Source organism: Oppia nitens, unplaced genomic scaffold (genome assembly GCF_028296485.1).
Source record: "Oppia nitens isolate AA-2021 unplaced genomic scaffold, nextdenovo-longstitch-racon4-pilon3 scaffold12_pilon_pilon_pilon, whole genome shotgun sequence".
In the NCBI taxonomy this organism is placed as follows: Eukaryota; Metazoa; Arthropoda; class Arachnida; order Sarcoptiformes; family Oppiidae; genus Oppia; species Oppia nitens.
The window spans coordinates 211,491-227,308 of NW_026533191.1; the positions used below are offsets into that span (position 1 = coordinate 211,491).

At 28.6% G+C, this 15,818-nt stretch overlaps 1 protein-coding gene across 1 annotated transcript; it reads right to left on the reverse strand.

The window, feature by feature from the left end:
• Positions 1 to 421: 421 nt before the first annotated feature.
• On the reverse strand, positions 422 to 12,499 carry LOC128956203 (protein mesh-like). The gene is made up of 14 exons (XM_054301893.1): positions 12,235 to 12,499; positions 10,861 to 11,007; positions 9,007 to 9,215; positions 7,699 to 8,040; positions 5,582 to 5,707; positions 5,127 to 5,499; positions 4,716 to 4,778; positions 4,266 to 4,646; positions 3,616 to 3,868; positions 3,427 to 3,559; positions 2,894 to 3,044; positions 1,945 to 2,418; positions 1,496 to 1,878; positions 422 to 1,180 (listed from the first exon to the last, which is right to left on the reverse strand). Exons 1-14 carry the CDS (start codon positions 12,497 to 12,499, stop codon positions 485 to 487), a joined length of 3,996 nt encoding a protein of 1,331 aa, XP_054157868.1. The 3' UTR covers positions 422 to 484.
• Positions 12,500 to 15,818: the final 3,319 nt, after the last annotated feature.

Below are 15,818 nucleotides of genomic sequence, written 5' to 3' on the forward strand. Positions count from 1 at the left end.
TATTATTATTGTTATCACATATATAATCTATATATCAATCTATATAATCGCAAAAAATTACCATTAATTATATATTGCTAAGTTATAATTATTAATATATTGCTATTTTTGATATATGAATTTTCATTTTAAGCAATAGATTATTAGCTAATGATTTACAGTATATATTGGACCCTAATTGCAATAATTGTAAAAAATAATATGTTTTGTTTTGAATAATAATTTTTTTTATCATTTGATTTTTTTTGTTGTTATTTTAATAATACAATATTTTTTCTAATAATAATATTATATAATCATAATTATATATTATATATAAATATATTTATATATATATATATTCATAATAAATATGTTGATTGTTTTAGTATTTATTATTTAAATGGTATTAACAATTATTATGATTATTATGATTAGCCCCTAAACTAATGTATCGGACCTATAGSTGGTCATCCTATGGCCGCCGCCGCCGGCCGGACTGTTGTTAACTTCGGCTACGGCTCTCAGTTGGCCATAACTTGGCCGAATACGGACGGGTCTGTTGTTGTAACGACTTGACAACTCCTAGATCTTGTTCATCGCTTCCCAGTTGATCATCGCTAGCGCTGCCGTCGGCATCACTGGCGTCTTCATCATCGTCGGTAAAATGGTTGTCGACATTATAGCTTTTATTGCTTGACGTCAAGGACTTCAAMGACTTGTCCAGTTCGGCCTTTGGCGCTATTCGTACATCTGTTGGTCCGTTAGTATCGTTGTTGACTACCAACGGTTTTTTGTCGTTGTTGTCGATCACTGGATACGTCTTTGTCGATGGTATTGCCGGTGCCGGTCGTTGCGGCTGAACTGGTGGTGGTGGCTGCGGATGTTTTCGTTGCGGTGCGTAATAACCGGATTTACCGTAACCGCGTCGCCAGCACAGGACAAACAATACGATAATGACCAGAATCGGTAGAATTACACCGACAAATATGCCCGACAATATCAACGAATAGGTGACCACTCGGATACACTCGGGTTCGACACCCCACGACCAGAGACCGTCCTCGCGACAGCGGCGTACTTCGTAGCCGACCAGCCGATAGCCTTCGTCGCAGGCAAACCGTACGATAGTTCCCGGCCAGTATCGGTTCTCGGTTTTGCGACCATTTATCGGCTTCGGCAGCGCTGGACATCGGATTACCTGAAAAAAATAATATATGATATATGACAGACAGACAGAGAGAGAGAGAGACAGAGAGAGAGAGAGAGAGAGAGAGAGAGAGAGAGAGAGAGAGAGAGAGAGAGAGAGAGAGAGAGAGAGAGAGAGACAGAGAGAGAGAGACAGAGAGAGAGAGAGAGAGAGAGAGAGAGAGAGAGAGAGAAGAGAGAGAGAGAGAGAGAGAGAGAGAGAGAGAGACAGAGAGAGAGAGAGAGAGAGACAGAGAGAGAGACAGAGAGAGAGAGAGAGAGAGACAGAGAGAGAGATAATTTTATGCGACCACTGTCTTACACCTACCTTTCGGCTGATATCCTGAAGCATATTCGTAGACATGGCCTCWGTTTTCTTAGTCTGTTCGCCATAGCYGCTGTCGCCGGTCACCAGATAGTCGTAWACACACGACTGGGAATCRCTACATATCCTATCGATTTCCGGATGATCGCTGAGATCGTCGGCASTGATCTCAAACTTTGGCTCCCATTTGTTGTCGTCGTAATGCGAATGACTGACCACATCGTGAAAGAACAGACTCTGCGGTAAATGTTGTTGTCTGGTCTCCAATAAGCGATATTTCTGGCCAAACTCGGTGTGTGTTTGCCGCAGATTGAGTCCCTGTGGATTCGGACCGCGTGTACCGTCCGGTAGCGTAAAGTCATCGGTCGGATCGTTAGACCAGAAACCTGAGGTTAAAATAATAATATATATATAAACGTTTGATCGGAAAAGTATTCTCCCGGACCCCAAACCTAACAGTCCTTTTGTATTATTAATGAAAGTGTTCGGCAGATAGACGTGCAGTATAAGCGATCCGACCGGACTGACCAGTACTTCGATGCCGGCGCCCGAATCAAACATCGCAATCATGTGCGACATATTTCTGATGCCGGCCGGCTCGTAGACGGTAACACCGCGGGCGTGAATCGATCGCATATTATCCGCCCAATAGAACAGATACTCTTTGTCGGCGATCAAAAATATCTGCTGATGCCATCGGGCGGCCGGCGGCCGCAACCGAAACTCGACTATTGCCGAYACATTGTCCCGGACGGCCACAGCGGTCAAATGTGTACCGTTCATGTTCGGCAACTGTTCGAACCGGGCGTGAATGTCCAACTTATGGACCGGATTGTCCGTATGCACCAACACATACTCGCCCTTACCGTTGAACGTATAGTTAGTGCCGTCAAATGTGATGATATGTGGATCGCCAAAAATGGACGCTTTTTTTAACAAAAAAAAAATATATGTATTAGTTGTTAGGTTGCGAAATGTTTTCGATCTCAGGGGGGGGGGTATAGGGGGTGGGGTTAAAATGGCAAAAATCTCCGAAAAAACTTGGCGGGTATAGGTTGGGGTTTATATAACAATTTTATAACATTTTTAAACAAAAATTTTTTACCAAATTTAAGTAAATTCCCAATAATTTCCCAATAACTTACCAATAACTTCAAAATAAATTCCCAATAAATAACTACTAAATTCCCTATAAATTTCCAGTAAATTCCCAATAAATTCACTATAGATTCCCTATAAATTACCAATAAATTCACAATAAATTCACAATAACTTCCCAGTAAATTCCCAGTGGCCTTAACCTACTCTACCCCCTCCCCTTTCGCAACCCTGGTATATATATACAGTATATATTTGTTGGTCTAATTAATAAAAATAATTAATTAATGTTTGTTTGTATACCGAGTCCGGGCGATTGATAGGATGAACAGTCCTGTGATGTGCGCCAGTAGTTAAACATTTGGCAGGTCTTACTATTGTCCTCTTTGGGCGCCCATTTGCAACAGTAGAAAAACGGCATAATATCGTACTGCCAGAAGGCAAGTGTCGGGGTCTAAATCAAATGGGTGGGGAGGGGTTATACCGATCAATTGGTTAATTAAATATATATACTGTATTTATAGAGGAAAGACATGTCTATGGTTGATGTCTGTCCACTATATATATATATATATATATATATAGTGACTGACCGTTTTACCGATCAATTGGTTAATTATATACATATACAGTATATATATATATATATAAGGAAAGACATGTCTATGGTTGATGTCTGTCCACTATATATATACTGACTGACCGTTTTACCGATCAATTGTTTAATTGTATTTATAGGGGAAAGACATGTCTAATGGTTGATGTCTGTCCACTATATATATATATATATATATATATATATATATATATATATATATATATATACTGAGACTGACCATCATTCGCATTTTGAACGGATGTTTGCCGTAAATGAATGAACGCGAAGGCCGTCCGCCGTACATAGTGTCGGCGCTCTGTATGAGCTCTCCGTAGTCATCGTAGCAACACTGCTGACCGGAACCGCCGACACTGGAAATAACATTCATTAATAACAGCAGCAAAAGTGATGAACTGGTATGTCATACGATGGTCTGGATGTACGGACACAATGTTGGGCGCCGTGATGTAGGGCATCGCATTTTTTATCGATAACATTGCACTGTTGATCGGGCGAAAAGCGGCCCCTGTCCAGATCCGATTGGCTAACAGTGCACGGGCATCGGGTAACCGTTATGGCGAACCGGTCCTCCTGTGACTCTCGCTCGAACCAATCCGTACAGAACCGTTCCTGCCATTTGGCGCCGTACTCTCGGCGCCAGTGTTTACGAAAAAACCAACCTTTCCATCAAAAAAAAGGACAAAACAATTACAACACATTTTTTTTTTCTCTCTCTCTCTCTCTCTATCTCTATGTCTGTCTGTCTATCTCTATGTCTGTCTCGCTGTCTGTCTCGCTGTCTGTCTCGCTGTCTGTCTCGCTGTCTGTCTCGCTGTCTGTCTGTCTGTCTGTCTATCTCTCTCTGTCTCTCTCTCTTTCTGTCTCTCTCTATCTCTCTGTCTATCTATCTCTCTCTCTCTCTCTGTTTATGTCATTCTCTCTCTCTCTCTCTCTGTCTCTCTCTCTCTCTCTCTCTCTCTCTTCTATCTGTCTCTCTATCTGTCTCTCTATCTGTCTCTCTATCTGTCTCTCTGTCTGTCTGTCTCTCTCTCTATAAAAAAAAACTTCAGGCCATACCTAATGGCATGGGTTTACTCCACTGAGTGATCGTAAACTCTTCGTCAGTCTGGTTGACACCAATAAACCCAAAATGATAGTCATATCGGTCGAGTCTAATGTCAGGCAATTGATTCAAATCCAGTAGATATTCGCCTGAATTGGGAATTGCTTTGACTATATCGGCCACCCATTTGAGTGTCGGATACAGTGAATCGGTCATCTCCTGATAGCCCCATATCGATATGGTTACCAATTTCGATGATCCGTCCCAGTTTAGTAGATCATTGTTCCAGCGTATGGACATTTGATTGGTCTCCCTGTCCAATAGGTCGGGCAGTTTTTCCAATAGTTCAACCTGTGGTACCCATACGTCAAACTCGCGTCTACTTTCCGGCGATTCTATACATATGTTGGAAATTGTATGGGAAAGTCATAAAATAATAATAATAATAATTGGACTATACTTACGAATATACATCCGGGTATAGAAAAATGTTTTTTCATCTACTGTTACCGTCAAATCGACATAACCTATAGACACCAATAAACAAAATATAGTCTATCTATCTATACTCCTAACCCCTCATAACCCACTCATAACCCACTCATTACACACTCATTACACACTCATTACCCCTCATTACCACTCATTATAATTCAAACCTAACATACCTTCAAACCTAACCGTTATACAGGCTCCTCATTACCCCTAATAACCACTCATAACCCACTCATAACCCACTCATAACCCACTCATAACCCACTCATAACCCACTCATAACCCACTCATAACCCACTCATAACCCACTCATAACCCACTCATAACCCACTCATAACCCACTCATAACCCACTCATTCATGGATTCAAACCTAACATACCTTCAAACATGACCGCCGGTGTTATACAGGAGGCAATGTTTTCGGTAAAAAACTTTCCCTTAACTTTCCAACTATCAAACCTACAGGTGATAACACTGTCGGGCGAAAAGCACGGTCCGGTTACGTTCAACATTTCGCCGCCCAAACTCAATATATAGTTGATCGATGTGGTCAGTCCTAGTCGATCGGGTAGATTCGGATCGAGATCTTTGTTGACGCACGCACCGGTAAACAGGACATTGTCTATTTGAAAGATAAACCGTCCCAACAGTTTGTTGCCGTAGCCGAGCACCGGTAGCAGTGATACCCTGGGGTTTTGACTGTACGGCAGATATTCGTAAGCACGGGTAGAGTTGCCAGCATTGAAACCGATCTATATATATATGAAACAATTAGTAACTAACTGTCCTATACTTATATATATATATAAGACAACTGGGATGGGATGGCCATACAAAAGCTGGCGGACCATTGAGACCGTCATAATTGTCCAGATGTGTGATCCAAGTGATCCATTCGTAGTTGAAGAATACAAACGAAGATATTTCGTCGGTTCCGATGATCATCTGATAGGTATTTGTCTAATAAATAATAATAATAATAATTAGTAAAAAAAATAATCAATAAAATCAAACATTTATTATTATTATAATAACAAATAGAAATTTGTTATTATAATAAAATATAAAATTAATAAAATAATAAATATTAGAATAAAATTTTTGTATAAATAATATAATAATAATAATTAAAAATACTTCATATTTGTTTAAATTTAAAAAAAATAATCAATAAAATTAAACATTTATTAATACAAATAGATATTTGATATATGTTTGTGGAAATTATCAATATTTTTAGTTTTAATTTAAATAAATTCATAGATTTTTTTTTGAATATACATCATATATCATAAAATATATTATAATATATATACTGTATTTTGTATAAATAATAATAATAATAATTAAAAATAATTCATATTTGTTTAAATTTTTAAAAAAAATAATAATCAATAAAATTAAACATTTATTAATACAAATAGATATTTGATATATGTTTGTGGAAATTATGAATATATTTTAATTTTAATTTAAATAAATGCATAGATTTTTGTTGTTGAATATACATCATATATCATAAAATATATAATATATGTATTTTGTATAAATAATAATAATAATAATATTTGTTGAAAATTAATTGTTTTTAATCAAAACAACAAAAAATATATATAAACCAATAAAAAAAATAATTTGATAATAAAATTTTGTGGTATTTTTGTTGTTATTATTATTAAATATTTTGCTAAAATATAATAACATATCTACTAATTGATGGCAAACATTAAAAGCATAGATGATGAAGATAAATAAGACAACAACAACAAAATAAACCGATTAGATAATAGGGTTGTTTGGCTGCTATTATCATTATCACCATCATAATAATAGTGTATTGTCGGGCACCGGTAGGTTCAATACGATTAACATTATTTGAATATGAACTCCAATTAACTGTGGGTGGATTTTGCGGATCAAATCGTATGAATTCATTTTTAGGATCATAAGTGACTGTTTGAATGTCGTCTTCAATTAAATCATTATTAATTAAATTATTATTTTCGCTAACATTTTCAAACATCAAATTTTTGTCACTAATTAACTGATTTGTATCGTATGATTTGTTATACAGTGATACAGTTGATACAGTGATGATCACTAATTGACAAATTAATGTTTGGACTAATATATTGGATATCATTTTTTTTTATCATTAATTGGTTATAAACTTGACATTTATTAATAGATTTATATATATATATGTATAAAAATATTTTTTTCAAATATTAAAGTTTTAACGAAATCTTAATTTAAATATTATTAGTATTATTACTATCTTTTAAAGTTCACGTTATATTTATATCTTATATATATATTATATTCAATTGCATGTATATATATATATTATATATATATATATATATATATATATATATATATATATATATATATATATATATATATATAGAGAGAGAGAGAGAGAGAGAGAGAGAGAGAGAGAGAGAGAGAGAGAGTAATTGTTGAAATAAATCCCAAAATTAAAAGTTAAATAATAAAAATTATTTTTCATTCATTTTTTTTTATTTTGATTGACTAACAAATAATTAATTATATAAAAAAACATTATTTAATATAATATTTTTCGTATTAAAAAAAATTAATAAACACTTCAAACTTTACCCATAGATTGTATGTCACAATAAATTTGTATTATTATTCCCATTAATTCCCATTAAAAATATATACACATTATTGTAAGGTTATAAAAGTTTTACTAAATATTTTACTAATAGAAAATAAAATTTTTATGGTTTAACCCCTATTTTTAATTAAAAAAACAAACAAAAAACAAACATATTGAATCCTATATTAATAATAATTAAATATATTTATTATAGTTATAAACTGTTGTTTTTAAATACTACACTAACAGTAAACAATAATTGTTAAAAAATTATAACAATTATAATACAAATATTTTTTAAATAATAGGGTGTTGTAAGCCATACCTTAAGTGGACGATCGGGTCGTTTATTGGCAAACGTCATGTTTTTCCAAGTAATTATCATAACAAAAGTCGGTACAAAACCGGCCGATCCGGACATTGCTGTATCAAAGTCCCAGAGTATTGTTTTTGTTAGATCCTCGTCCTGTTCAGTGCCCATATCTACCAGTCTATAGTATACGCCCGAACCGTCCACTTCGGCTGGTATGTCCTGATGGGCAAACCATATGGCAATCATTGACGGATCYTCTTCYAGATTAGTATCRTCSGGTACCGTAGGAAACGATACGGGAAATGTATAGCTTTTCAGGCCCTTATTGAAGCACACGTAGCCATCCTTATGTATCTAATTTTTTTTTAAAATAGATTATTAAACAGTTTTATTGGTTATTATCAGTATTGCAAATATGTATATATATATAATATTTAATGGGAATTTATTGAGAATTTATTGGGAATTTAGTGGGAATTTAAGGGGGAATTTAGTGGGAATTTAAGGGGGAATTTAGTGGGAATTTATATATATATATATATTTATATATATATGGAATTTAGTGGGAATTTAGTGGGAATTTAAGGGGGAATTTAGTGGGAATTTAGTGGGAATTTAAGGGGGAATTTAGTGGGAATTTACTCAAATTTGGCAAAAATTGTCGTTTATATATATAAAAATATCTTGATTTTCGAAAAATTTTGCCCCCCCCCCCCCCCCCCCCCCCCTGAAATCGAAAACCTTTAGCAACCCTGATATATATWTATATATATATGTAGTATGCATTTTGGGTATAGTATCCAGGTTAAACAGGTAATCCACTAATTAGTTTATATATTAAATATCTTTATAACCCATACATTCAATTTTTTTAAAAATGTAGCAAGGTCATAATTGTATAGATAATATTAATAACTTAACATTATTGTTTAATTGATTAATTTTATTTTTTGATTAATTGATTGTAAAATTATTAACTAGATAATACAATAGCATCGACATAGTATACTAGTTAAATTATCTAGCTAATTTTACCAATTTAATCAATAAATAAATAATCAATTATACAATAATATTGAGTTATTAATATTATCTACAAATATGTTCATGGTCAATTTTAAATTGAATGTATGGTTTAMTAGATATTTAATATAAATAAAACAATAATTGATTACTAGTTTAACCTGGATACTATCCACAAAAAAATGCATACACTATATGTATCCACAGTTTTAATAACTGATTGGATAGTATTTTGTATTTATGTCAATATATCAGAGATAATTAATTAATTAATTAATTAAATAATAATAATAATACCCAAATATAGTGAAATGCAAATCCAAAAAACGGTAGCCTAAACGGTAGGGGCTGGTCGTGCATCTGTTTCATTGAGTTAATTGTGGTCAAGTAGTCGTCCTCGCCGTACGGGTAGAACAGTGGCCGATCAGMCGACCGGCCATTTGTRTTGATTTCATTATTTTCGGTGAGTGTCGGATATAGAAACTGATGGGCCGGTCGTCGGGTGACTGAAAAAATAATATATATATAWATTAAAAAAATTATTACCAAATATTAATCAAATTAATTAATTTACAATTATTATAATTATTGTTATTAAATTTGATGGCCTGACAGTCGCATTSATTAATAATTAAAATAATTGACAACAAAATTAATGAAAAAAACAATAAAAAATTATTATTATTATAGATATCCATTTGATTTAAAAAAAATAATTTTTTTATTAAGATTATAAAATCACAACTATTGCTATATAGAAAAAAACAAAATTATTAACTAAATGTTATTATTATTATTATTATACTATTATTAAAATCATTATTTAAAACCAATACATTTATTAGTATTATTTTTTTCAACTAATATTTTACTATATTTTTTTGTTGTTGAGTTAATCTAATAGTTATTAAGTTAACACCCTATGACTTATTATTTAATTATTATTATTATTATTATTACTGGAATATTCTGATAATTTTTTTAAGGAAACAATTTTTTTTGTGTTATCTTATAATAATAATAATTATTTGGAGAATTAGTTGTATTATAAAAATTATTATTAATTAATAATAATAACTGTTATGTAAATAAATTTCATATGAAATAGTCATCACACTTTTTTTTAATCATTAACGGTATAATAATTTATTTATATTATTTATTTGATATATATCTGTATAAGTTTTTTTTCAGTATAATATTAATATAGTTATTAAAGTAAATAAAGTGCTAATAAAATTATAATTTAATGTTTATTGTATTATAATAGTAATMTATATTTGTTATCATTTAATCTCTTATTTTTTGTGTGAATTTATTACATATAATTTATATATATATATGAATTATTAACTCAATATTTATTGACTAAATTAATTGACAAATAATTCATATTAAATAAATTGTTTRTTAATTAAATATAAATATATATATATATATATATTATACATGAAAAATATGCTATAAATTTATTACAGTATTATTATCCACAAAAAAAAAATAAAATTAATTTAAATAATTTAGTTTAAATGTAACCTAAATAATATATTTTAATATTATATTTATCTATTTATAAAAACGTAACTTGTTCATTTTTTAATAAAATAGTTTACTAGTATATTAAAAAATATGTTTTTTATGGAAAATATTTTTTAACAAAAAAWTTCTAAATTAGTTTAAAAATTAATAATTTTTTTCAAAAAAAATATTATGTTATATTAATATATATGTTACAATTATTTTTATTTTATATTATTTTTTTTTGTGTAAAACAGTTTATATATAYATATATATATATAAATTTAATATAATTTTATTTTCAAATTAAGTACACACACATATATATATATACAGTTTATTAAGCCTACTATACAATAATAATAAAAAAGTTAATTTATTTGWGTAAATACAGTGTAAATCTATTGTATATATAATTTATTTTATTTTTTGGGGATTAAAAGATACTAATCTAAAAATTTTCATTTGTTTTATTGCAATGAATTTATTATTAACAACATTTGTATTATTATTATTATCAATAATTTATTGTACACAATGTCTACCAATTGATAATAATAATAATAATAATAATAATAATAATAATAATGACTACTCGGAAATCATTGACGACAAACTATTATCCKATAATACCGGTGCTCCTGTTGTCGGCTACAGGCGTCAGATAGTTATTAATAGGAGAGGAACTGGTGGTCAGGTTAGGACAACATCCCAGATGGTGGACAGTCGTCGGATGGACGTAAACGYTGGTATCGGCGTATAAAACAAAGTAATAATAAACTATTATTTATCAAAAAAAAATATGAATTAATTTTTTTGTGGATATATTATCTAACTTTTTTAAACATTCAAATAATTTACTCAAATATTGTACTATAGTTTTGAAACAAGAGGTAAACGACACACCAATGCCAGTGAAAACAGGTTACAGAAAACAAGTGTGGGTTCATAACAGCCAACAAYACAACCWCCACCAGCAAACAGATGCCGGTGCTAACAACGGTACAGCTGATGATAGACTCCCGGGTAGTAATAATAATAATAATAATAATAATAATGATAGTCTAACTAATAATAATARTAGCGGACAAAAACCCAGTGTTTAACACTTATATATTATATTATTATAATAAAACTAAATTATTATTATTATTATATAAGTTACACAATTATSTTTATTAARTAATTATATTTTTCGGAAATATATATATATATATATTATTGTTTGTGTTTAAATGATGATATGTTTGTCGCTAATTGTTTTAAACCTCAAACCCCTTTTCTTTAAACGAGATATAAAAAAAAACTAACAAAAAAATAAATAAAAAAAATAGTTTTTTTTGTCGACCTTTGAAAACTATAATATACAGTATATACAGTATAATCATATAATAGACGATAATTCCTATAATTAATTTGCTATTTTCATGTGAACTAGATATATATATATATATATATATATATATATATACTGAAAATTTTTTATGTTTTTTCTAACATATTAATTATTATTATTATTATTAATTTTTTTGTTTTGATTATTAAATCTAATTATATTACAAGTGTACAGTATATTACCAACAAAAAAAATATTGGAAATTATAAATCACGAGATATACTGTATATATAAWTTCAAAAAATAATTAAATCTCAAATTGCATTTTAAATATTTAAAATACATTATATAATTCAGAGAAACTTATTATTACTTATTATACATTATTATTATTATTATAGATATCGTTAAGTTATTTGATTGATATTTAAGATAAATATATCAATATATATGATATATATATTACTGAAAGTAGTTGTGTGTGTGTGTGTGTGTGTTTGAGTGGGGAACAGTATGTCTATCGTATGGGACAATAAGKKTCGGGTAGTGGCCAATCTMMTGGTCTATATACTATCATTGGTGTACATCTATCGGTCAATTAAGCGGACAATSGSYGACCAGAGCCTCATCAGACAGACCWTTGAGTTTAACAAAAGTTTGCTAATAGTTACAGTACTGGAGCTTATCCGTTATGGCGATACYTTCATGGTTAAGGACAGTTATGTTTTGCGTTTCYKWATCAATCAGTTGGTAGTTATTTTCATGCTTATGGTATTGCATAAAACAGTCSGACGACTGGCCCGCCATCAGSAGCACCGGCACCACACGTTTGAGTGGCGGATCAGACGGTTTWTMAGAGCCGCGGGCGTACTGTTGATACTTGARGTSGTCCGATATGTCGATCTTATAGTTGTTGTTATGCCTCACAAACAACATTAGAGCCGCTAGTTTTTGGTGGGGGTGGGGGGTGTTGGCTTTTTTTTGTGTGGTCAATATTGTTTCAAAAAAAACCAATTGATTAGTTGAGACAAACATTTTAATTAAATTAAWYWGKAATTAGTTATTAAATATTATTAAATATATATATATATCTATATATATATATATATACTAAATATAAATATATAGATTTAATTAAAATTAATATTAATAATACTGTAATACAAAATATATAATTTAATATTTAATATATTATTCTTATACTATATAAATATAGTTATAAAAATTATTAACATCTATTATCTCATAATAATAAAAAATAATACAAATATAATAAATGCATACAAAAATAATTGCATAATAATTTAATTTATATAATWTATATTGAATTTAAAACACATTTTTATAATTATAAACGAGAAACTAGTATTCAGRTAATTATTATTTTGTTTTTTTTGATTCATTGAATATTCATAAATATATTTTTTAAAAATTTAATTAGTTAGCTATAGCTATTTGACAATTGCATAAAATTATATATTTTAAAATAATTTTATTTATCTATGATTTATGCTATTTTTGTTGTTGTTGTAATTCAATGGCACATCTGGTATGTCAAGGATGTCAAACATATATATTGTAATAATTTTTTTTAATAATTATTATTATACAGTAATAACTAAAAATGTTTTTTGTTTTAATATATAAATATACAAAACAATTTGACTCATATAACCGGTAGTTATATAATAACTRTATATTATATATTTGTGGTATAAATAGTGATTTCAAAACAAATTGTATAAATTGTTTWTGACAACATAATCAAWAAAAAATCTATTTATCAAAAATACAAATTTTGATTTTTTTMATAATGTAWACTAATTAAAAAAYACAAACACATATACACACAAAATTATAATTATATAAACATATAAATATGTGTGGTTTATCTAATTAAAATAAATTAAACAAACAAACAAACAAACAAAAATAAAGTCAGAAATAATTATATTTATWTWATATAGGAAATAATATAAATATAATTATTAGAARATAAATGATAAACAAAAAAAAAAACAAATTATTTTAGATATAATAATAGAAAAAAATTATTTTTATTTAATTTTTTTTTAAATAGTTAACAAATTATATTTATACTATAATTGCTTTATAAACACTAAATTAGYYWAAAAAATAAATAAATAATAATTAAGAAACAATTGACTTTTTTTATAAAAAAAAATAAATAAAAATGTGATGACTTTGATATAGGATTAGTCTATTTTAWAAAAAAATTTATGGGAATATCCCTCCCCTTCCACATMATATATATATATAMTATATATATATATATATATATATATATTATATGTATTTTTTTAGTAATACTTASTAATACTTTAAAGGTTAAAGTTTTGACCATTAAAAAAAACTACACAACAATWACAATACAACAACAATAACACAATAATAACAACAAAATTATTATTATAATATATATATATACAAAAAGCATAACCACTTGTCTATTGATTTTTAATAACTTTTTTTTGTTGATAGACTCTTGAAAGGGGTTTTTAAACTATTTTTTTAATTACTCAAAAAAACAAAATTCAATATTACAAACAATACAAAAATATTATTCTCATAAAAAAAAAGTTTGTTTCAAMTGAAATGTGAAAAACAATTACAATTACAGTATTTAACAACACTGTTACTATAATATATAAATTTATGTATTATATATATATATACAGAATATATAACTTGAAAAACTATATATATATATAATATTAATGKAAAATTCTCATCTTTAAGACAATACCCCCGTAGATACAGTATATATACATATATATATAAAGTATAGACAATTATTATATAATCATTGCCCATAATTTAAATTTTATATTTTTAAAAGCTATTCATTWTAATTAATGTTTACTTTTTTTTATATATAYAGCAAAGCTTAAGCATAGAGAGAGAGAGAGAGAGAGAGAGAGAGACAGAGAGACAGAGAGAGAGAGAGAGACAGAGAGAGACTAGAGATTAGAGATATACTTCCGATGATTACACAGTGAATCTATATATATATGTATATATATAAACTTTACTTAAAAGACAACTATATTTATAGTGACTGACTATTATTATTATTATTATTATTATTATTATTATATACCTGTATATATATAGATCTATTGTTAAGGAGCTTAGCTTTTATATATTATGTAACAATTATGTAACACATCGTTGAATATTTAACTGCTATATATATATATATATATATATATATATATATAATATGAGACTATTTAAATAGAGAGAGAGAGAGAGAGAGAGAGAGAGAAGAGAGACTAAGAGAGAGAGAGAGAGAGAGAGAGAGACAGAGAGAGAGAGAGAGATTTAAGAGAGAGAGAGACTATAATAAATATCTAAATTCTGATAATGTGAATTTAAACTAGGTGAAAATTCATTACGTGTTTCAGTAATTTTTATAAAAATTAATAAATTTTAAACAAGAAGCAAAAAAATGTAAAATTTGTGATATATATGTATTTTGTTATGAAATTAATCTATTATTATTTGTTATTTTATTAGGAATAATTATTCTATTTACAATTTTTAATTATCATGCTTAGTTTTTGAGATATTAAAGATAAACATTTTTACCATTATATAAATTTAGTAACAAATATAATTAATAAATTTTTATAAGAAAAAATTATATAATGGTAAAAATGTTTATCTTTATATCTCAAAAACTAAGCATATATATATATAGATCTATTGTTAAGGAGCTTAGCTTTTATATATTATGTAACAATTATGTAACACATCGTTGAATATTTAACTGCTATATACAGTATATATAAATACAATAATATGAGAGACTGTTTTTTTAAATACCTGTGCTTACTATATATATATACAGTATATACAGTATATACAGTATATACAGTCTATATACCTGTCTATACAGACACGACTAGTAGTAGTGTTTTTTTTTGTTGGTAACTAACAGTTAATAAAATAAAATAACAAAACAGTTTAGTTGTTGTTGTTTTTTAAATAATTTTTTTTTCAAACTTCAAGTGTTATTTTTTCCACCCCTCCTTAACTGAGCTTAACCTTTATAAAAGTCAGTGATTTCATTGTCAACGGGAACAGTAGCTGAACAGACAGGCAGAGAGAGAGACTGGTTGTGTGTGTCTCAGACAKACTATTCAAAGAGAGAGAGAGAGAGAGAGAGAGAGAGAGAGAGACTCCAGTCCTATCTGTTYAGTATYAAAATTATTATTATTATTATTACTGT